Source organism: Harpia harpyja, chromosome 11 (genome assembly GCF_026419915.1).
Source record: "Harpia harpyja isolate bHarHar1 chromosome 11, bHarHar1 primary haplotype, whole genome shotgun sequence".
Taxonomy (NCBI): Eukaryota; Metazoa; Chordata; class Aves; order Accipitriformes; family Accipitridae; genus Harpia; species Harpia harpyja.
Genome location: NC_068950.1, coordinates 20,650,049 through 20,672,981, shown reverse-complemented (window position 1 = coordinate 20,672,981; position 22,933 = coordinate 20,650,049). Strand labels below are relative to the sequence as shown.

At 38.2% G+C, this 22,933-nt stretch overlaps 1 protein-coding gene across 14 annotated transcripts in view; it reads right to left on the bottom strand.

The window, feature by feature from the left end:
- The window catches only part of PTPRC (protein tyrosine phosphatase receptor type C), a 70,235-nt gene extending 47,965 nt beyond the window's left edge, over positions 1 to 22,270 (bottom strand). For 2 of the 14 annotated variants that reach the window (XM_052800728.1, XM_052800730.1), the window contains exons 1-2: positions 21,923 to 22,131; positions 21,720 to 21,837 (exon numbers count right to left, since the gene is read on the bottom strand). In XM_052800728.1, coding sequence (XP_052656688.1) covers positions 21,720 to 21,786 — 67 coding nt within the window. In that variant the 5' untranslated portion in view covers positions 21,787 to 21,837; positions 21,923 to 22,131. Of the gene's footprint in view, positions 1 to 21,719; positions 21,890 to 21,922; positions 22,136 to 22,169 lie in introns of those variants that run through there. The other 12 variants (XM_052800712.1, XM_052800713.1, XM_052800720.1 and 9 more) reach the window with 9 other exon arrangements.
- Between the last annotated feature and the right edge of the window lie 663 nt (positions 22,271 to 22,933).

Below are 22,933 nucleotides of genomic sequence, written 5' to 3'. Positions count from 1 at the left end.
GCCCCAAAGGAGTATGGTTCTCTGATGAATGGAAATGGAACTTTTACAGAAGCATTCTCCAAAGAATGCAAGAAACGGTACTGAGGTCCCCAATATCTCCTACACTGAGCTGACATCCCCCCTGCTCAAATCCCCCATCACTAGTGATTGGGAAACTGGCTGTAGTGGAGAAGCTGTCTCTGCAGAGGTGAGTGGCTGATGGCTTAGTGGGATCCCACTGCATTTGGTATCATGAGGAACTTCTCAAATTAGACCAATGACAATCTATTTGACCATGGCTTTCTCCCTGTGAACAAGGGTTTACATTACATGAGGAATGTGGGCCTCCTGCCAGAGCATCTGCTCTCCAGCCAGGAGCCCAGGTGGTTTTACTTGTGCAAAGGTACACAATGCTAAAATGGCTTAATCACCAAGCATGTTTTGTCTTTCAGCTTCAAGTTATTGGCAGTTGCTAATGAAAGTCATCTTTTACCTCATCAATGTTAATGAGCTTTGGCACTACGCTACCAAACGCGGTTGTAAAAATTCTACTTCTGCAGCTAGCTGTGTTATGGCTTGTTCAGGGGCCTCTCTTTCTTACTTTGCTGTACCCTGTAGTCACATCCTTTTTGGCTATGAGTCATTACAGTTAATCAGCCATATGGTCAAACTCCCATTTCAGTATAAATCAACTTCTGTTTAGATTTGAGTGGCTTAACCATGGGAGGGTTCCCATTGTCTTGTTAAGTTTCTGCCTTTGGACCTTAGGGGACAAAACTGAGAGATCAATGTTGGTGTTTACCCATTAGTCAGCCTGAAGTTTCACTTACTTACTCTTCATGTGCTAGTTTGGCAGAGAGATAGAGATATCACATAAAGTAAATAAAACCCACTGCAATCCACCACCTCACTAGGAAGGGGCAGAAGAATTATTTGAACGCTTAAAAGTTACAAAACTGTTGTTAAATGTGGTCTCTAGCAGTAACTTTGTCCAACAAAATGTCTTCATGTATTCCTTCCCAGGCTCTGCATTAATGCTGACGCAACAGCTTATGATGCAGTGCTGACACATTAATGGGCTAAGAGAGGGGTTTGGGGCTAGCTGCAGGTCCTGCAGGGCTGCACTGCTTTTTGCACATGCACCAGACAATGCTACTCTCTGCTGGGAAGCTTAAAATTGCAAAAGCCACATGCGATCGGCTACTTCTTGCCTTTTTTTTGCCTCCCCCCCGCCTCACCCCCCCCCAAATGGTTAGAAGTTCCTGATTCTCTGCTTCTTCTGAAGCATTTTCAGCAGCCTACCTCTAAACTGCAATGGTCCCGTGTTCCAGGGGCTGATCCCTTCCTGCCTGGCTCAGTTCATTATCTTATCATGCATCTGCCTATGTCACGTTCCAGGAAACTGGTCCATGACTTTGCTGAGGCCTCCACATCACAAATATCCCCATCTAAAAGATGTGTTCAGTCTCCATAGCCTAGACACTGACCCGTTTTTACACCAGTTTTACTATGAACTTGCAGTTGCTTCAGAAATGCCATCTAGGTTGCCTATTTTGGGATGCCTTGACAATTTGCTATCTCCCCACCAACTTGATCAGAAATTCTGAGATTCAGGGGTGACAAGATCAAAGAGATTGGTTTAGCCTTCTAGAGAGATAGTAATTTAGATTTGCTTGCCCATCAAGCCTGTGACATGTGACCATGGCACTATGTTTTTCTTCCTAGTCTTGACCAGATTTCACTGGGGGAATACTGTTTGACTTCAGGTAAACTAGCAAGCTTAATGAAAACTTATGTTTCTTTTCAGATGATAACCTACTCATTTCAGAGGAATTTCTAAAATAGACCCAGTCAGCCCCATTTAATAGTTTATTGCTAAAGATAAATAAAAAATTAAGTTCCTACCATTATTCCTACCAAACACAAGAATAAAAAGAAAATGTTCATTTCCACCTAGTCTATAGTTTCATCTGAAATGTATACATGTTCCAGAAATGGAAAACAGTTGAATTTTTTTAATAATTTAAAGCTGCATATTTAACAGTTTTTGAACAAGGATAAGAACAGACACAGGAACTAACAGCAAATAATGATTGTAGATGTACAAGAAAAGTTGCGTTAGCTACAAAATATAAGAAGGTACTCATGTTCACCTTCAAAACTAACATGGCAGACAAGTAGCCAGAGCTAGTTTTTGCTCCTCCTCTGACACCACCAGGAAGAGACTGAGTTGCATCAGCAGATCTAGCTCACAAGGCACACATTCAACTGTACACAGTATAAGTGAAAACAAGCATAACTTTTCAAGCATTTTTGTGTTTTAACAGTGTTTGGAACTAGTGGACTACTTTCAATTTCCTGGTAAATGGCAGCCTGCAAGAACTATATGGTGTCACAGGATGTGGGTGCCTTAATTTTATCTCCATTTCGCAGAGCACTGCTCTGTACTTAGCAAACCAGCTCTCAGCTTGCATTGTAAGCAAGCGCCTTCCCATTCCCATGGCAAGGCGGCCTGTCCACCTGCAAATGTGTAAACTTCCTCACTGAGGTAAGGTGAAATGTAACAATGTACAAAAATATTAACACTTCAGCCTACATCGTTTGCAAACATAGAATTTTGCAAAACTAATCTACCAGAAAGTGTAGTTGCCCTAATGACTTACCTTTCATTTTTAGCATGCTGCTTTAGCTACAAAGCACTACACAAGCAGCCTCTACAATGACACAAACCTCATGGTACATCACAGTATGAGACAGTTATTATCTGTCTGTTCGTACTTTACCTTCCATGAGCATTACACTGTACACAGAAAATCCAGTGACTGTCCTGGATTAGGATGATCTGAGTTGCCCAGTACAAACATCCAAATACTTTTTCCTTTTATAGTTCTGCTATTGCTATTTCAAGTATTCTTTAATTACTGAAGGTTCATTGCTCTAAAGTCCAAAGAGCCACCCTTAAAAAGATGATTACTGTAGTACACTGACTACCTCCACCATAGCAACTGATGCTTGGGGAGTTGGTTTTTATTTTTACTGTACGTTCATACTCATAAGTCCTTCAAGAGATTTTGGGTAAATCCCACATCATTCAGCTCTGAAGCTCACTTCCTAAAGACAACATTCACAAGCTTTATGCAGAGTTCTTTCCTAAAACAAAATCTAGCATCAAAAAACAACAAAAAAAGGAACGGATCGCATTTCTTCTCTTCCCCACTGCTCACAGAAGCAAACACCCTGTGCTATTACACTACTGTGTCCCCTTTCCCACACCACTAATAGATTGTAGTCAACTCTGGTTTCTAACATTGCCTTATACTTTCAAGCAGGAACAGGAATGTCTCTAGGGCCGACTGCATGAAGACTTTGTCAAAAGGCAGCTTTAGTCTTCTGTTTGCTTGCTCCTATTACTTTTTAACAATCTAGCAGACCCACTGAGTTTTTCACAGCTTTTCTCATACATTGGAATAATTTGTTAATTTATTATGGTTTATGTTATTTCCTGAATTAATTTCTTCTTCATTTTGGTAAAAATTACTTTGAATTTTACCTACAGCAGTTGGTATTATCTTTAGTTAGCATCACTTCAGATGGATTTCCAGCTTCAGAAGAACACCTCTAGTACCTAAACAAACACTCATAACCCAGCTTTTATTTTTTCCTCTGGCTTTACTGCTCCCTCTCCACTTAGGCTCAGGCACACACACTTGCACAGCATGTTAACATAATTTCCTTGCAGGTTCTAGGATTTCAGGGGGGGGGTTATGTTTTCTTTCTGTTCATTCTAAAATGCTTTCTCCTGGAGCTAACTTTCAAACAACACTTGTCCCAGAGAACATTAGTGCTCATATTCTGCAGAAACAGCACTGGGGATTTTAGAGGAGATGTAATTTTTACTCTGTTTAAATTATACTTAGAAGATAGCATATTTATTTGCAAGACATTACATTTATGTAACATCCTCACATCTTGTCATGGTTTAACCCCAGCCAGCAACTAAGCACCACGCAGCCACTCACTCACTTCCTCTCCCACCCCGTGGGGTGGAGGAGAAAATTGGGAAAAGAAGTAAAACTCATGGGTTGAGATAAGAACAGTTTAATAGAACAGAAAGGAAGAAACTAATAATGATAATGATAACACTAATAAAATGACAGCAGTAATAATAAAAGGATTGGAATATACAAATGATGCACAGGCCGATCGATGGCCAGCTAGTCCCCCAGCAGCGATCCCCCAACCCCACTCCCCCCACTTTATATACTAGATGTGACGTCACATGGTATGGAATACCCCGTTGGCCAGTTTGGGTCAGCTGCCCTGGCTGTGTCCCCTCCCAACTTCTTGTGCCCCTCCAGCCTTCTTGCTGGCTGGGCATGAGAAGCTGGAAAATCCTTGACTTTAGACTAAACATTACTTAGCAACAACTGAAAACATCAGTGTGTTATCAACATTACTCTCATACCCAACCGAAAAACATAGCACTATACCAGCTACTAGGAAGACAATTAACTCTATCCCAGCTGAAACCAGGACACATCTCTCACTTTCTAATACCAAGTGGGCATAGATTTATATAACACTAACTCTAAATACCTAGTTATAAGACAAAACTCTTCATGGTAAATCTCTACAACGGCCTTAAACTGTGCAAGGAGTACTTTGATTAGGTATACTGGCAGCTTGACACAACTGCGTGAATTAACTTTGTTTCTTTGTATGCCCCTTTTCCAGTCTAACTTAGTGGTATTTGCAGTGAGAGTCAAGAATGTGTGCCTTGGCCTCACAAAGAAGAATACAAACTCAATTACTCTGCACTTCCAAAGCACTGGGAATGAAATGGAGAAGGATTTTTCAGACCAGCTTTAAAATTGACAGAGGTAAAACAAATAACCATATCTGCATATTGTTACCTGTGCTTTTCTTAATGTAGAATATATTATCCGTAAAAAAATGTCCATTACAACATGACATTAAAGTAAGTCCATATTTAGATAAAAAGTGGTGACTCACTGCAATGAGAACAATGCAATCACTCGAAAAATTATACATTGCCTAACAGGTTTGGACACAGTATAATAAGAGGCATCCAAGTGGCCTCAGGTTTCATCCTTAATGCATCAATAGAAATGGATGATTATCTCTATACCAACAAACTTGAAAACACTTCCAAGATTACAGGTCCAGATCAAGCATACCAGAACACCAAAGGGGAAGTAACTCTATCTGCCATACTCTGGTTGCTACATGAAGGAAGCCTAAATCTGTAGGAGGGAAGGGAGCAGCAAAATGTGTCAGGATGTCCCCCTGGACAGTCAGAGGGCCAAGGCTGCAAGGGGCAGCTTAGAGCCTATTATTACCTGCAGAAGAGATCCAGTCAAAGATGTTTACACCTGGGCATTTCACATCATATTTCTTATCTACATTATAATTTTTTAAGGATTTTTTTTTATTTCATAGCTTGCCTTATTAAGCTTTTGAAAAAAATTCCTATCAATACAAACATTTTCTTTAGTTTAAATAAAAACAACCCCAACAAATAATTCTTTCTGTCTACTTAACAGAATTACAAGAATTAGAGAATAGCAAAAAATTGATTGATTTCAATACAGTTGCCCTGATAGACAGATCATAGGTGCCATTGAAAATAAGAGTTCCTACCCTGGATTAAAGATATATTTATATAAGGAAATACAGAAAGTTCATTCTGATTAATTATTAGTCTGCTGACAGCACAAAGCTAGTGCAATGGACCTGGATGAGTCCTTGAAATGCCTCTGGCCTTGTAAGCCAAGAAAGTGGCAGGCATTAGGTTTTGCAGATGAACAACCCTTGCATCCCCAGAGAATAATTTGAATCCCCCCCAGATCTGGAGAGTCTGTACTGTATGATGTCAAAAGCAATATTAAAAACATGCACCAGTAAGATTGTAAACACAGGACACCTAAATAATATTAAGTCTAATTATTTTTAGCAAAGAGTCATCAAAGAACTGAAATTCAGAAAGCATTTTGGATAACAACAGTAGGCATATGAAAAGCGAGTGTACCATAAAGATAATGAGCAGAGAGACCAAGCTAGGATCTATTTGCAGTCGAACTGGTTTCTTCTTCAGCAACTGCATAATGAACCTTCTAGATGGAATCTGTGGACAAGAAACCAACATCCAACACTTCAAATACTCAGCATCACACACTGTCAGTCATTCCCAGTGTTCTTCATTATGAGTGAAATCTCCTGTCTCAGTATGAGAAGAACTCATAGGGATTTGGTTTTGAGTTTGTTTTTGAGCTAAAAGCTTTGAAGCACTTTTTGTTCTGAAACGTGGCATTACAATGAATTTCGTGACAGATCATTTCCCTAATGATCACATTTCCTGTAGTGGGACTTCTCATCTGCCTCTATGACTGCACCAACACTGCAACCACATGCACTCTGCAACACCTTCCACCTCCAGTGAAAACGCTATTATATGTGCACAGATCGAAACAGGACTCAAAGAGATGTGTCACTCTGACCTAAGACATAGATTGGGAGTCTGCATCACCAGCACAGCTGAACTGTTTGGATTTTGGGTTTGGATTTCTTTTACAAGGAGAGTAGGTGGTAACTTTTATAGAAATCTGCCTCACTAAGACCTATTGTTGTACCCCTGATCATGTTAATTCTCATTTGCATTTGCCTCCTGCAGTACCACAATAATTCCAGATCATAAAATTAAATGCAGCTGCTAAAGGTACTGACCCCTGCTGAAAAATTACTAGTGCATTATTGTTATTTCCCTGCTCCTGATTTACTCTTGCTCATGCTCTAGAACAACTGAAAGGTGTCACCCTTTGATCTCACCCAATTGTCCAAGCAACCCTTCTATTTGTGCTTCAGTTTGATATCCCTGCCTGGAAGTAGGCAGAAATTTTCTTTTGAAGCTGACAGCAATCTTCTCCCAGGAAGAAGGATTAATACCCTCATGTCTTCCTCCACTAGTCTTTGCTGAATATCAGATTAAGTTCTCATGTCCACCCTTTGCTAGGGTGACAAGTACTTTATGCAGAAGGTTAATCCAGGTTTTCTGCAACTAGCTGAGGTGATATACAGGCCTCCTACCACTTTGCCAATTGACTGACAGGATTCATTAAATGAATCGTTTATTTTGCACAATAATCAATGTTACACTCTCCTCTTGTTTTGCATTGTTCAATATGACTTTTTGCTTGAGTTTGCTACAAAATATGTGACCTCCTTTACAAAATAACAGTCACAAACAAACAAAAGTTTGAATTCAGAAATGCTCCTTCTTGTGTCTTCATTTCCCCTCCTTTTTTTGCTTCTTACTCAGCAAAAGTTCCAGAGTATTTCTTTTTGTCCAACAACTTTCCAGGTGGCCTTTTAGAAATCAGCTCTCTGGATCTGGTTCCATTTAAGCTGGGAATAATGACTTTTCTTTGCCTAAGTGTTTTGAGCTATGTGTAACAGCAAGATATGTACGAAGGTGCATTGAAGTCCATTTATGAAGCAGAAATATTTTATATCAGTTCTACAAGGTGACAATTTGCTATAATGAACAGGTGTCCCAAGGCTCTTTTCTTTTGCATTTCCTTTAATACCTGATGTTTAGCAGTACTTACTAAAACTAATACGTGGTCTGATTTCTGCAAATACATACTTTTCCATCTAATGACACAAATATTTTGCAAGGTAACATTGTAAAGAAAAACGTTCCATGTTTTTTTAAGGAAATTACATTTCTTTGTCTCACCTAGAAGATAAAAATGACAGTCCCTGACATTACGTTTCACTCAAAACCACTTATATGTGTATGAAATAATCCAGGTTCAGGTACATTCCTGAATGCAGAAATCTATTCTAAACCCTTTGGCATTTAGGAAGGGTTTCTTCTTACATACATTTCTACTTACATACATAAAACCACACACTATAAAGAACTGTTATCCCATTAATGGTTTGGGAATCCTGAATAGTGGCTATATGGTGGCTAATGGTTCAAGCCTTGTGTGTCTAGCCTGATAGTGATGTATTTTACTTTCACTATGAAGAATCCCACTGAAGTTGGCTCAAATTTAAACTAGTGAATGACAATTTGCTTTCTTAAAGGCACAGATTTAAATAAGTAAAATTAGTAAAATCTTAGTAACATTTATTTTAAAGACAAGCTATTTTTTCTCAGGCGAAACTTTCACAAACATAGTTTGAAAGCTTCTCCAGGTAAGAATTTTCTGAAGGGACACTATAATCATTTCAGTAGTGCAGCTCTAACCATTATTAAGATATGAATGAAATGCCTTCCTGACTGGAAAAAGAATGTATTTTTCTTCGTTAGACATTGCTTCTTCCCCTCTGCCTTTATTCTGCACAATATGCTTACTCTCTAGAGAAGAGAGACATTTTCAGTGACTTCTCTGAGCAAGAATTCCTCCCACCTCCCCTTTAAGAATAGCCTTTAATCTTTGTTATAAATGGAAGAATGATTGATAGTATTCTGCCTACACTTCCTGGAAACTCAGCCTAGGCCTGTGTGTATGCTTTTATCAAAATATCCATCAAAGGTCAGGTAATTTTCCATACTCATCTAGAGACAAAGATGCTACCTATCTTGATGAATCAGTTGAAGAGTGTTAGTGCTTCTCCCTCAAAATGAATCAGATACAATCACTAAGAAAATGAAGGACATTATTTCCATGACTATAAGTGTGCTCAGAATTACAATCTTATCCGATTCCACAGCTTCTTCCACTGTGGGCCCCCAATCCACCTCTTCCCTGGTGTTGGAGCCAGTGACAGGAGACAAGGGACCAAGCAGCAAATCAGTCTGTAGTGGCTAACTAGTCAGCAGAGCCAAGCTCTGCACTAGTTCTGGTGGCTATCAGAAAGTATGAGGTCAATTAGGGAGCACAGGACACAAAGTGCTATTTTTAAAAAAGAAAAAAAAAAGAAGAAAAAAAAAAAAAGGCCGCCTTCATGCTACCGCTGAAGAAATGCTGGAGATAAGCCATTAAGTGTTCGTCCTCTTTAGACTAACGTAAAATGGTGATCGTGCCTTCAGTAATTTTTTACTCCTTACACAGGAAAGAAATCCCCTGATTTACTGGAAAAAAAACATGCTGTTTGTTTTAGCATCAGGACTGCAGTTACTACTACAAGTTATCAATATGTCAGCACATTCATTGTAAGCCATTGCAAAGGGCAAAATTTCCAAAACATAAAAGGCATTTAGGAGCCTAAGTGATCCTCAAGAAATCCACTATACCAATAACAACAACAACAACAACAAAATGTCAGCTTCTCCAGCAACAATACAAAGAAACTTGACTGAAATCACTTTATGCTGCAGAGATCCTAATGTGACTGACAGAGATCAAAATATTTTAATTTATTATTTAATTCTTATCTTGGCATTACAGCAGTTACACACAATTTGCTTGACATCTTAACTTAGAAAGACTTGAAATAGTCAACAAATCAGTTTTCTTTTTTCTCCTTAAACATCTCCTGAGCAAAGATATCAAATGTTTCTATACAATATTTTGCACTTAAATTTCCTACCAACATCCACTTTGCAAGTATTGGTGCTGATTAAGGATACAAAAATAAAGGCTACAGCTCAAAACAGATACAATGTGATGGTTTTTCAGTAGGATCTTTCCCCTACTTCCATTTCTGTTCTATGCTCCATTAAATGGTAATTATACTGCCCTTCATCCAAACTGAAACTTAACATGTCTTGAAAATTGTAATTCCGCATTTCCTGACATCACACAGATCTAGTGGAGATTGTTATAAACGTTATCAATATTCATGTGATCTACTTTAAATGTGGCATCTGCCTTAAAACATTTCACTTTTTGCAAGAAGCAGGAATGCCTCATAAAACAACGTTTAAAGCCCTTTGTCAAATAAATAACATCAACAAATGCAATGTCCATTTTGATACCAATAATTGAAAACAATACAAAAGTAATGATAACACTAACATGATACAAGTCACTTCCATGGTCACAAATACAATAGAAACAACTGTAGTCCTCAGAAATATGTAGGAAAGACAGCTACCAATGGGTTGCCCTTGGTCAAGAGGTGCAAGAATGTGGCAGGTTTGGCACTACACTACTGCAAAGAACTGAATGTTTAACTAGACCTCACCAGGTGTTTTAACAAAACAAAACAAAGCAAAACAAAACAAAACCCAAACCCCAAACAAACAAACAAAAAAATCCCCCACATCAACACACAACAAACCAGAATTTCTGTATGAGTTCTTCAATTCTGTTCCAAATATTGGAAGAGTAGCTATGAAAAAGCTTAATTTGCTTCGTTTACAACATCGCCAGAACTTCAGCACAGATTTACACCCTGGAAAGTCACAGATACATATGACTTTCACCATGTACAATGACTATTTTATAATAAAATCATACACTCATAAGATGTTCCAAAAGACATTGTCTGGGGAGCAAAGGTAATTATTCAGGAGTTTGCAGATGTCAATTTGTATTGCCAGTGCAAAGCCCTAGTTCTTTTCCTTTCCTGACACTTACAAACATTCACCGAGATCTTTCATTCTGTGATCGCAGACTGCTGTTTTGGTGCAGCACAGAAATGCTCCAGTGCAAGCAGTGAAGATACTTTTTGCCTGCAGAGCTAATTCTGTGCATGAGCCATGGAGTTAGTGAGGCAAGTGACCACAAAAAACAAAAAACATCTCGCAGCTATGTAGTAAAATGCTGGTTTAGGTAACCGGATTATATTCCAGCTTTTGTCACAGAATTCTTGTATGATGCTACAAAATCTACTTATACTAAATTTTCCGTACAGCAGTCATTAATAATTAGTCTGCATTTAACAGGTTCTTATCTTAATTATACTAATCTGATTCGCAGAAGTGGTGACCTTTCAAAACTGCGAATTAACTGAAGTAATGGGTGCTTTAAAGAGTATGGTGCTCGTCTCAGGTTAACTTTTCTGAATCAATAGATTGATTTTCTCTTTGCATCATTTTTTCATCACAAATATGAAAATCCATATGTGCGTACCACTTAGCTACAGAAGATGAGCACCATCATCAAAAAGCTTAAGAAAAAACCTAATATTTCTAGCTGCAGAAAGTTTTGAATAGTAATTCCATAAATGCGGCCTGAACTATACATTGAGCAACACAGACATAATAATACACTGAATATATTTTCATTTCTACACAGAGAATGAACTCTCTTAAACCAGTTTCATCATCCTTCCTCTGATGCTTTGGAGTAGCAATAGCTGTACCATCGCTCCTTGTCCCACAATATTGATCTCCCCTCATTTGGCTTCACATCTGTTCAGAACTTCTTTCTGAATGTTAATTCTTATAACTACAGAAAATTTCACTAAAAAGATACCAATTGCATCCACTAACACTGTAAAGATCTGACATCAGCCATAAATTAGACGATTTATCACTGTACCAATCATTGCAGTGCTTTTCAAAGACTACCATAAAGTTCTGAAGTGATTTTTTAAAAATTATGTAAGGTTACATACCTGTTTCCTGCTACCTATGGTTGCTCATTGCCACAAGGACAAGCTGACATAACAGAGAGAGCTCAGATTTTACAGAAAGACAATATTATTAAACAGTTATTACACATTCATTCAAGACTCTACTCACAGGTCTATCTTATAATCAACTACTGTAATAGCAAACACAGCCATTCCAAATCCTTAGCTTTTCACAACAAAATCTTTTCACAACAAAATCTTTTCACTCAAACTTGCAGCCATCTAGAACCCAAAAGTCCTTATGACCCTGAAATCCAACTCAGCAAATGAATCACAACTAATTCCATAAAAAAAAAAAATCACCTCTGTAGAGTTCAATAAATATTTTAAAAAATATTCTATCCTGTAATATGAATCCAGGTCACACTGGAATTAATTGCAGGCAATTCCCAGAGCTTGTGTCTACAGAGTTCACCACCTGATATTCAGGAAACATGATGTCATCCTCTGCAACCTTGAAGATAAGTTCTGTATTTTTTTCTCATTGCTTTTTTCAAGAGAAAAGAGTTATAGCGTGATTTTTTTTCCAATCTAAATAAATCTATTAGGTTAATTACAGGTCAAAATTAATTTATTATTGTTATTACTATTTTTGAACACTTAGATATGAGAATGCTGAACACAATATATAAATTTTCTGAACTGAACTGAATGTGGTCCCTCTCTTTCATATACAGATGCTGTTCACATTTGCTCATCTCCTGCAGATAGAGTATCTGCTACAAGAATTGTGAATCAGAGGGGTGAGATTATATGCACTCCCACACAAGAGAGTGAATGCGTGTGTGTGTGTGTGTGTGTTTGTAACACATCATCTACATATTCTGTTCTTTGTTTACCATATTTCACTCACTGGTGAGAGAATTCAATAAGTTAATGAAAGGATTAAACAGCTGGAGAAAATAATCATTGCAAATAAATATAGTGCCTTTGTTTGTGACCTGATTTTTTATTGTTTCTATAGAGCAAGAGAGGAGCTTTGGAGCACCGTAAGTTTTTACCTGCAGCAGTTTTATCCTTAAGAGTTATCTTCCAGGAATGCATGCATCTGTTGTTGTCATGTAAAGAAGTTGTAAGAGCACAATGTGAGACCTGCAATACATGGACCTGTGTAGGAGAGTTTATTTTGGAACCAGGGAGTAATTTATTCCGTTGTATGCTGTTTTGAATAAGGCGTGTATGTCTCTTTCTCAGAAAAGGAAATAAATAGCACAGGGGATTATGCAAACTCTTTGGCTGGGCACATACACTACTATTACTTTTTCCCTTACCTGTCTTTCCTCTTGCCTCTATACCTTTCCTTTTTAAGAAATATCCATGCTGTCTAAAATCAGATCATAAACCCTTTGAGGACAAGATCATATTTCATCCTACATTTGTACAGCAACTAACCCAACAAGAATACTTGATCATGACTGTGGCCATTAACCCTACTGTACACACAGGTCAGACAGTCACACACACACAGGAGCAGCTCCTTCCTGACTTTTCAAGTGTTCAGTATTCATAACTTCAGAAAAAGTTTCAGATAAGATTAACTTGCAGCTGCACAGTCCAAATTTTCACATCATCTCAATGACCAACACTTGGAGGTCTTCCGAAAATCTGATCATTTTCTTCTGCGAAAAAACAGTTCTCAAGTGGTTTGGAGCTTACAGTCAAAACTGGGGGTGTCTCCTCCAAACAGCTTTCTCAGGGCAGCTAACAGGAAAGCAGAACTTTAAGTTTGAAGACCCCCAGTAGGTTTAAAAAAAAAAAAAAAAGTGGACTTTATTTTCCTGTTCTAATATAAAGCCAAAGAAAATTCAACAAAATGCAGTAAAATAACCCACAAAGATAAATCCTTTAAGACACCTGAAAGCCTTTTCAGACTTTCCACTGACGTCACACTGAGGTGAGACTTAGGTGAGCAGCAATTCTGTTGCTCAGAAGAGAGCATCAGAGAGCAACAGAGAGCATCAACTGCGGACACAGCAGCTGAAAATGGCATATCTGACATGCTCTTTGTTATTAAAATGTCTTCTTTGCTCAGTGAAAAGTGTTTTTTAGAAGCTGTGGTTTGCAAGCAATCTTTCCCTTGCCATTTAAGGCACACTCCTGCAATGATGACACACTTGTTCACATCTCTGGAGTACAATCACTTCCACTTTGTAAATGGCTCTCTTCCCAACATTAACACAAAAACTTAAACCAGCTACCGCGCCAAACACTTGCCTGTTTATTCAGGGTGGTGCAAAACTGCATATTAGCAGGCTCTTAAGCATGGCATTAATCACTGCAGGAACACAAATGCAGCTGTCGCTTTTTTATTAGCTTTTGGAATAATCTGATCCTCAAATCTTGGAATTTTTGTGGGACCTTTATTCCTGAACTATTCTATGATTTCTAATGAACTTAATACAACCTGTGTTGATTCAAAAGGCATCTGTAGGCAAGATTTCCATAAACGGTATGCATCTACAAATAGTATCTTACTACATATTAAAACTTACCTATTTTACCACTTCAAACTGGCCAGTCTTCAGAAAAGTATAAAGTGCTAAATTCAGGAGGCCAGACATCACTGGATTTTATGGAAGTTTCATGTCCGAGTATTACAAAACCTTTAAGTATTACAAAACTTTGATCCATTAATATCAAGGATAAATAACTCTGTAGATCTCACATTCATTTCCTTGAACTGTCTCCCTTGTATTCAGCACCATTCCACTGTAAACCTTCTAAACTGTAAGTTGACACCAGGTTAAGCTGTCATTACTCCTAACATTTTCTAATAGTGAGAGTGAGTGTATTGGGCAGCTTTCAGAAACATTTATTTCTAAGTCATTTGATTAGCAGACTGGGACAGCAAAATCAGAAATGCTACTAAGTTGTACTAACACATACTTCTTACCGCTGTTTCATATCTTTCCCTCAAACCTCAACCACATTTCATACTTCAAACACACTAGACTGCAGGTGTGTGGAGGATGTAGAAAAGTCTTTCAGTTCTGTTGAGGCAGCACAGTTGAGCACGGTAGCATTAATGAAACTGCAAACAAGGCCAAGTATTTTCATGTACTTATTGGGCAGTCTCAAGTATCATAAAAGTTATACTTCCACTCATACACACAGATGCATGGCACAGGCATGCATTCACACACATTATTTGGGGATGAGGGAACTTGTATATTGCTTACAAGAGACCTAGGGCAACAATCTCTCACTGCCATCAGGGACCAAGTAAAAAAAAATTACGTGTAATTTTAAAAATACATATTTCATTATCATTTAAATTCTTCTAAGAAAGAGTGACATGAATAAATAAATCCTCCAGATACTCTATCCAAAACTCATTAAAACCAAAAGATTTCTCTACAGTGTATATGCATGTGATTCTGCATTCATTTTAGACATTGGATGTCTACCTCAAGAAGATTAACTAAACTTCTGCAGTAGCAACACTGGTCATCTTTCCTTCAATTATGAGAGCATATGATTTTAAATCATATGTTGACAGAGTCAGATTGTCCTGCATTTCTCTAGAACGGTTGGTTTACATTTATAAATGTTACCACTGAGACTCATAAAACACCTAATTTACTAGACAGGCTCACTGTTGTATTTACCCCTCCCTAAGCATGGAGGATGCTTTGTAACATGAAGCATTTTGCAGCTATGGTCCATTTAGCACACCTTCTCATCTCATCCACAGACACTGGAAGTAAAAAGCTGGCAATCCTGTTCTTGTGTCTCACAAGGACTCATTACCAACTTCAGTTATTTCACCCAACATTGGTTAAAATGGAGACTACAGTTGACATGATCATGTTTTAGAGATTTGCTGAAGTTAAGCACAATATGGGTTGTTCTTACTCAGCATAAAAGTATTGGCTCCACATTGAAAGCACCTGTGCTTTAGGACTGAGAACAAGGTAGAAATTTATGCACAAGACATTTGTTTCATACATTTCATTTTCTTTGCTCAGATACACTATTCAAAATACTCTAATGCACAACCAGTTTCTTCAGATTAATTTGTGGTAGTTTACAGGTTGCAAGAGACAAGCATCCCTCAGTATATTTAAGGAATTATGACTCTACATTTTGCAACAAGGTAAGTGTTACTACCTTCAACTTAACAGATGATGAAACTGAGATGTGGAGAAATGAAAACGACTTAACACTTCATACAATGAGTTTCTGAGACAGCCTAGACTGCAGCTGACTTCTGTCTCTTAGATCTTATTCTAGAAGCTTGACTACGCTCTGCCATTTATCTTACCCTTTTTTCCACCTACATATGTCTTAACTCAGAAGCATCCAGAAACAGTTCAGGGACTCTTAAATATTCCATTCACAGCTTCTGGAATGTATATGATTACCTGGAAAGGCTTTACTAGCTGTATATTTCTGTACCATTTCAGCTGAGGCTCTGTATTGTACATTTCCCTGAGCGTAAAATCTTTCAGCTCATATAGGATGTATATGCTTCATTTAACAAACTATTTCCTTATATGTTGTACAGAAAGCCTCATTGTATGGCTTTATTTTTCCTATTAGACAGCTAGTTTGATTATTTCTCTTTTTGTCAGGAAAAGAATTTATTTCAAAAGGCAATTAAAAATATTGCTCCAAGGAGTCCACATTTTTGCAACGACAAAAAATGTCTTTCATGCACAACAAAAGATACCTCTAGAGCCCTGAGCAGGGTGGTGGCATTATGAGTGAAGAACAGATAGATTGTAAGAGAACTCTTTGAAACTAGAGAATAGAAACCTAAGCAAGCAGGCTAGCTGAGGAGGCACTGACACAGAGGGAATAACTGGAAGAACAGTACTGCAAAGTAGTGGTATAAAAGAAAAGAAGTGGGTCCTGTTAGCTATACAACACTGGATAATATAAGCTGGCACTGAAGTGCTCACAGCTAGTTTCTAAAATCCTGGCACTGAAGGCCCCAAACTGCTTTACCTGAAAGGGAAAGAAACCTGGAGATAGATAAAATGCTGTAACAGTTACTGAAACACCAGTGAACAAGATCTGTTTGCAAGCTTATGGATAGCCTGGAAATATATCAGGACACACAGTACAACAGTCTGAGAGAATAGTAAAGTTGCAGGGAAAAAAAACCTGCTTTTGCAACCGTATCTGTTATTTTAATCTTGATATTTACAGGAGGAAACCAGAATTTTGCCACTTTAAAACTTTATAGCATTTTTTGCACAGAAGTGTTTCAGGGCCTAAACTGAGGTTTGAAGAGAGTAAACTATTCCTCACAAAATTTTTTGGATGTTCTGTACTTCATAAGTTTGCCTGAAAAAAAATAACTTCTTGATTTCTAGTTGTATACAATTAAAGATGAATAAATGTGAACAACAGACATCTCCGCACAATGCAGAAAGCAGCAGGGCTCAGGGACAATCGCTGTCTCCCAGGCAGGGCTGGCAGTCATGGCTCCAGCAGCCAGCTCAAAGGGCATGTCTGTACGAAGCAAGGCACAGACATCCAGTTCTGCCCTATCTAAGCTGTTACATTGCTGTAATGCATATGTTCTTGCTAGGGTTTGAAAGGAGTTCACTCACAGCCACAAAGAGCTGAACTCATGCTAGCAAGCCTTGCCCAGCACATGACACTTCACTACAGTGCCTCTTGTTCCTCTACTGTATCAGGTGCCATCTCTGCAGCCACCCCCATACTGTGCTCCTCTGTGGTCCTCACCCTTGGGGCTGGCAGCATGGGAGGAACAGCCACCCAAACAAAGGGGAACGACAGTGGCAAGACTCAGGTAAAGTCTGTGCTGCAAAACATGGGGCAATGCAGAGATACTTGAGCTAACTCTAAAGGAGGTAGTTGAATGAGTACCATGAGAAGTCAAGCCATGACAGCAGAGAGTTCATTGTGGGTTAATTTGCTCTGCCTTCCTGGTGGGCCAGATGTATGCTTATGAATATTAACTCTTAAAACTAGATCAAGAATGTAAACAGAGGACAGAACATTTTCATGGCCTGCTGTTCTCCTTTCCTTGCTCCCAGCATGGTACAGTATATACCACAATGCAGCTGCACAGCAAAAGAAAACAGGATAATTTTCATGCACTATATACAATGCATTCACAATTTCAGTGTAGAGACTGCCTACTTGTTTAATGCATACACATGCTCCCAGGGAGGTAGGAAGTTCTGCAGACAAGTCACAGGAGTCAGGAAAACAGAACTTGATTCCTGATACTCGGAACATCTTGAAAAGTCACTTCATCCTGTCTCCTCCCCCCACTTCTTCTGCCTTATCTCATTATACATGCAATGTGTCTAACCCACTAAGTGTTCATTTGTTCTTCAGAACTGAAATATAGAAACATAAATTCACCAAATTAAAATTAAAACTAAAGGAAATGGTTCCAACATACCATGCCACCGAGAGCTTGATTTTCTTTAGAACTGGTCTCTGCACAGCAGTTTTGCAGCTTTATTTCTATACTGGTAAAAACATTCTCAGTATGTCAATATACTGATGTGAGTGAATACAGAATGACTAGCAAATGTCTTTTCCATACTATGTGAGAAAGACCCATTAGTCCAGAACCAATGTCTCTTGCCCTATCTGCAGTTACAATCAGTATACCACATGAACAACCCAGCCATTTGCTCATTACGTTTGTGTAGGTCTAGGTGAATGGGTAAAGAAAATTACATGTTTGGTCCAAATCAGTAGCTAATTCTAGTCCAGAAACCACATAGCTATGCTAGTGTGCTGCTGTGCTCCAATTAACAAGTGTCCTGCTGGTGGCTTAGGTACACCACCATAATGAAACCAAATGGTTTCCAGTTTAGAAGTGGCTTGCATCTGGCCAGCCCAGGAAGTGAGTAGGACTGCCTGCGCCTCTGTGCATACACAAACTCTCTCAGTTGATTTTGAATAAAATATTGGAACTGTGCAAGATGTGAAAAGCAGGCAATTTGTTTCAAATTATTAAGAGGCCCCTGAGTGCAGGACTCTGGAGTATGTATTTCAGAAAGCTTTAAGTGCACCACTAAAAAAAAAAGAGTATGGTACAGTCCTAAACAGAACCTGCAGTGGGGCATCCATAAGAGGAAAACATCAGAGGCGGTGCTCTAAAGCCTTCATTCACTTCACTTTCTTCTACCTTAATGACTATCCTCCTGCCAGTGCAATTCCCCTTATTCTTTATCCTACACATAAAATAAGCCGATACTAGTAAGTTTCACTACTTAAAAATTAGGTCTGCCAGACTCTTTCCAGAGGGATACATCAATCTGTGAAAAAGGTTTTCACAGAAAGTCAAAGCCATAGGATGAGCTATACTGACACTGATGTCTGTGCAAAGAAAATGTGACACTACCAGGTGGAAACCTCCACAGCTGTTGGGCATGGAGACTGCATGGCCCCAGATTCCATGTGCCTGCCGAAGCTTCTTGGTACTTTTAACTTGGAAAATAAAAAAGTCACAGTCAAAACTACCAAGCAATTATTTAGTTTCCTGAAATAAAGGAAGTGGTTCAGAAGTGGGTGAAGGCTTTTGAAAGCTGTCAAATTGCTACTGCTTTTGTAGAGGGTGGGGGAGGAACCTGAATTAATGATCTAATGGAAAAAAAAGTGCTTGATCTGCAAGCATTTTTTTTTTTTCCTTTTCTAAATGGAAGCAAAGCTTTTTTTCTGGTTTTTTTTTGGGGGGGGGCTGTGTTGGGTTTGGTGGGCGTTATTGTTTTTTGGGGGGGATGTTTTTTGTTTGGGGTTTTTTGCATAAACAGGCATTGATGTATTGTATCAGGTATGTTAGCATAACTATTTTGATTGGGAAGTCAGCCTAGACATTAAGAAAGTGTTATGTTATCAGTCTTATACTAAATATTTTAAGAAGCACACATCTGGCAACTAAAGGTTTTAGTAAAGCTAGGTATTCCATGTAGGTAGCGATGAAAGACTAACAAATAGTGCACAAAAAACTGATTAAATTTATGGGATATTTCAGCAGTGCAAATGTTTACATGTACAGATGGAACTCCAAGTTTGGTGTTTATTGGTACCATATATTGGTATGTATAGGTACACACAAATACCATTATTCGTCTATTTCTTACCAGGATAACCAGCTGGATACATGCGTTTTATTTGGGGGATTTACATAGTGAAAAGGCCTTTGTGCAGGCTCTAGACATTACCAACTTTTTTATGTTTGTTTTAATGTAGTTTGATGCTCTTAAAAGTGGCTTGGTGATTGCAGGAAATTAGAGATGTTTTATAGGATGTCTCTGCTTGTGGTGGAAGTCAGACAACCTTAAAATTTCTCCTGCTAGGTCATCAAAATCACTAAGAACAATAAGCTCTTGGAGAATAATAATAGTAATAACAAAAGAAGTCCCAGAACCCACCCAACACTTACTAACAAGTGCCTGAAAATTGTTCTTGCCATAAAACCAAAGCATACACCACCTTTTCCAAATGTTGCTCCTCCATTAACAGACTCGTCCCTAGAAGACTGCCCAGTGGCCCATAGCTATGAGGCAGAGTAATCTACACAGCAAAGATGAAGTATAATAGTTCTGTCATCCTGACAGGAGAATCAATCTCTGTGCCAGACTACATGGTGAAAACAAGGTCTGTGAGGTTGAGTACTTGATACTACAGTGTGAGACTGTTAATTGCCTTGTGTAATAGAGAGGAGTTGAAACTTATCATTTCTTTGAGGTTCTTCTGTTTAGTAAAAGTATGTAGAGAGGAGCAGGCTTGAGCTAGACTACTGTCTGTGGACAGAGAAAATAACTATTACTTGAAATAAAATACTGCTACCCCTCTTTCTATGTTCCAGCCCTCTCTGTTAGCTAACACATCGACTGACTGTGGAGGTGGCTGAGAGAGCAGACAGTAACCTGCCCTTTCTGGAGAAAAGGGAGTGGTGGGAAGTCTCAGAAAGACTTATAAAATGGAAAGTAGGACAGCAGATTTAAAAAAAAAAGGGGGGGGGGGGGAGACAGGAAAAGCAAGAGATTTTGTTCTTTTCCTCTACGGTACAGCCTTCATTTGTTTTCTTATAATATCCAACAGCTACCAACCAGATTTATTCAGTGCTACCTCTCTTCAGAGACTTTGAAGGACAAAAGGACTAATGCTCAGGCTTCAAATGCTCTTCTTAGCTGGTTATCAACTAAAGGCAGGTCATTTTCTTGCTTACATCAGTATAAATCTGGAGTTACTATAGTGACATGATGATGGAAGCGTGGATAAATTCAATATATGTGAAAAGAGGTTTCAGCCCTGCATATAATTTGCTGCCATATCAGAATATGTTTCAAGCCACTTTTTAGGATGAACATTAGAGAAAACTTTTGTGTCTGCCATCAACTATTCCAAATTACATTAACTAGCTAAACTGATGAAAGGTACATATACATAGAATGCTGCATGTTCTTTTCAAGAAAATATTTTCTTAAACTTAGATCCTTTTTTGTCTTTATATAAAGTATTACCTCAAAATTAATTGGGTTTTTTGCTACCTACATTATCTGTCACATCTGGCATATTTTGCAAGATCAACCTCTTGGGCTCTATCTTTCTCTTATAAAATTAAAAAAAGTCAAGCAACAAATTCACCTGCAGTGGGGTAATTAGACAATTAAAAATTTTGATGGCTCTTTAGCAAGCAGTTTTTATAAAATAAATAAATAATCTGTATTTTATAAAATAAGTAATTACCCAACTGTAGAGATTAACTTACAATGTTTAGATTTTTTTACTAACCCCACTGCAGTAAAAATCAAAATTTGAGGAACTGTAAGCAGATTCTGAGGTCAGGGAGTGGCTAAAATGGATGGGAAGATTTTTTTCTTTAAGGATTGAAACACAGAAAACAAAGTACTGCATTGTGACATGAAACCAAACATAAAGACTGTATTGAACAGGTTCACATAAGAGATCTAAACATATTCTTTTTCAGATACAACTACAAATCTTTTTTTTTTTTTTAAATGGTTCGTATAACTCTCGCGTATGACCATGCGGAAGACATTTTAGCCTTGTACATTATGCGTCAATCTTCCCGATTTAAGTTCTGACACCACTGCATACGATCGTATTCTAGTTTCTGAACAAAGATGTTATTTCTTCACTTTGCAAAGCTTTTCATTTGTTTTACTTCTACAGAGGACATCCAGGTATCAAAATGAGAGAAAGAAATATCAATTGCTACCTACCTTTGACAAAAGCATCCCGTCTCAGAAATGCAACACCAAATGCTAAGAGTTTAAGCCACAAAAACATGGTTATTTCTGGAAATCAGGCGTATCCTTATGAAACAGCATGTGTCTCTCTCTGAAAAGCAAAATAAGTGTTATCTGTCTGCAAAATAATTTCTCAGCAAAACCTGAACCAAAAAAGAGAATAACTAGGCACATACATTGCACTGCCTGCTTATCTGTGAAGGAGTTGCTTCCTCTGTTACCCCAAACTAACCACTCGCAAACTCACTATGCAGTTTAGTGATGTCAGAGACAATTACTTCTTCAAAAAAAAATTCTTTCAGTTTCCAGGAAGCCAAGAGGGTTTTTCTTAAGTTGCTGCAGTAATGCTCAGCTTCCTTAATTCAAATGAAGTAGATTATTTTCAGCCATTTCTTTCTACTGAGGAGCTAAACAAGACTTAACTTTTCAAAAGGACTGGATTTAACAGTCATTCTTTCTCTTCATATTCACTTTTCTATTGCATACGTTCACTGAGTCCCTTCTGTGTTATGGATGCTTCTTGAGATTTCTGTTGTGAGAAAGAGAAACCCAAACCATCAGTCAACAAAACCCTTATACTGGCAACAAGGCCTTCATAAAAAGATGCATCCTCAAGTGAAGTGACTGCTGATTAATTGAAAACCCTTTAAACATGGGATATATTCCTGAATCCTTCCGCAAGGATGCAGTTCTAGGTATGACAGTAATACACAACAAATGGATAGAGGCAGTCTAATTCTGTTTTCTGTAATGTTCAGTTCCTAATTAGATAGCTCAATGCAATTCTTCACCATGATAGTGCCAGAGGATTGTTATCCTTTCCTGGAGTTGATGCAAGGTACACCAAAGACATTTTCCCTCACTGAATGCACTGAGATAGTACTCAACAACTTGATAACAAATGCCCATTATATAGTAGGTTACAAAAGGAATAGATGTTGGGATTGCTTCTCTTAGTGGAGGTTTCAAAGGTTTTAAAAGAGCCAGCAGAATCCTGTCACAAGACTGATAAAGAAGGGAAGAGAATATATTTGTGCTTATTCTTCATATCATAAGTTCTTTGGAGACTTCCTAAGCATCACACAGGAAAAAGTTGCACAAATTCACATAGTAATTCACAGATGACATGAGTGAATCAAACTCCTCATAAGATTAAACGCAGCTTCTACACATCCAACTTTGAGTCA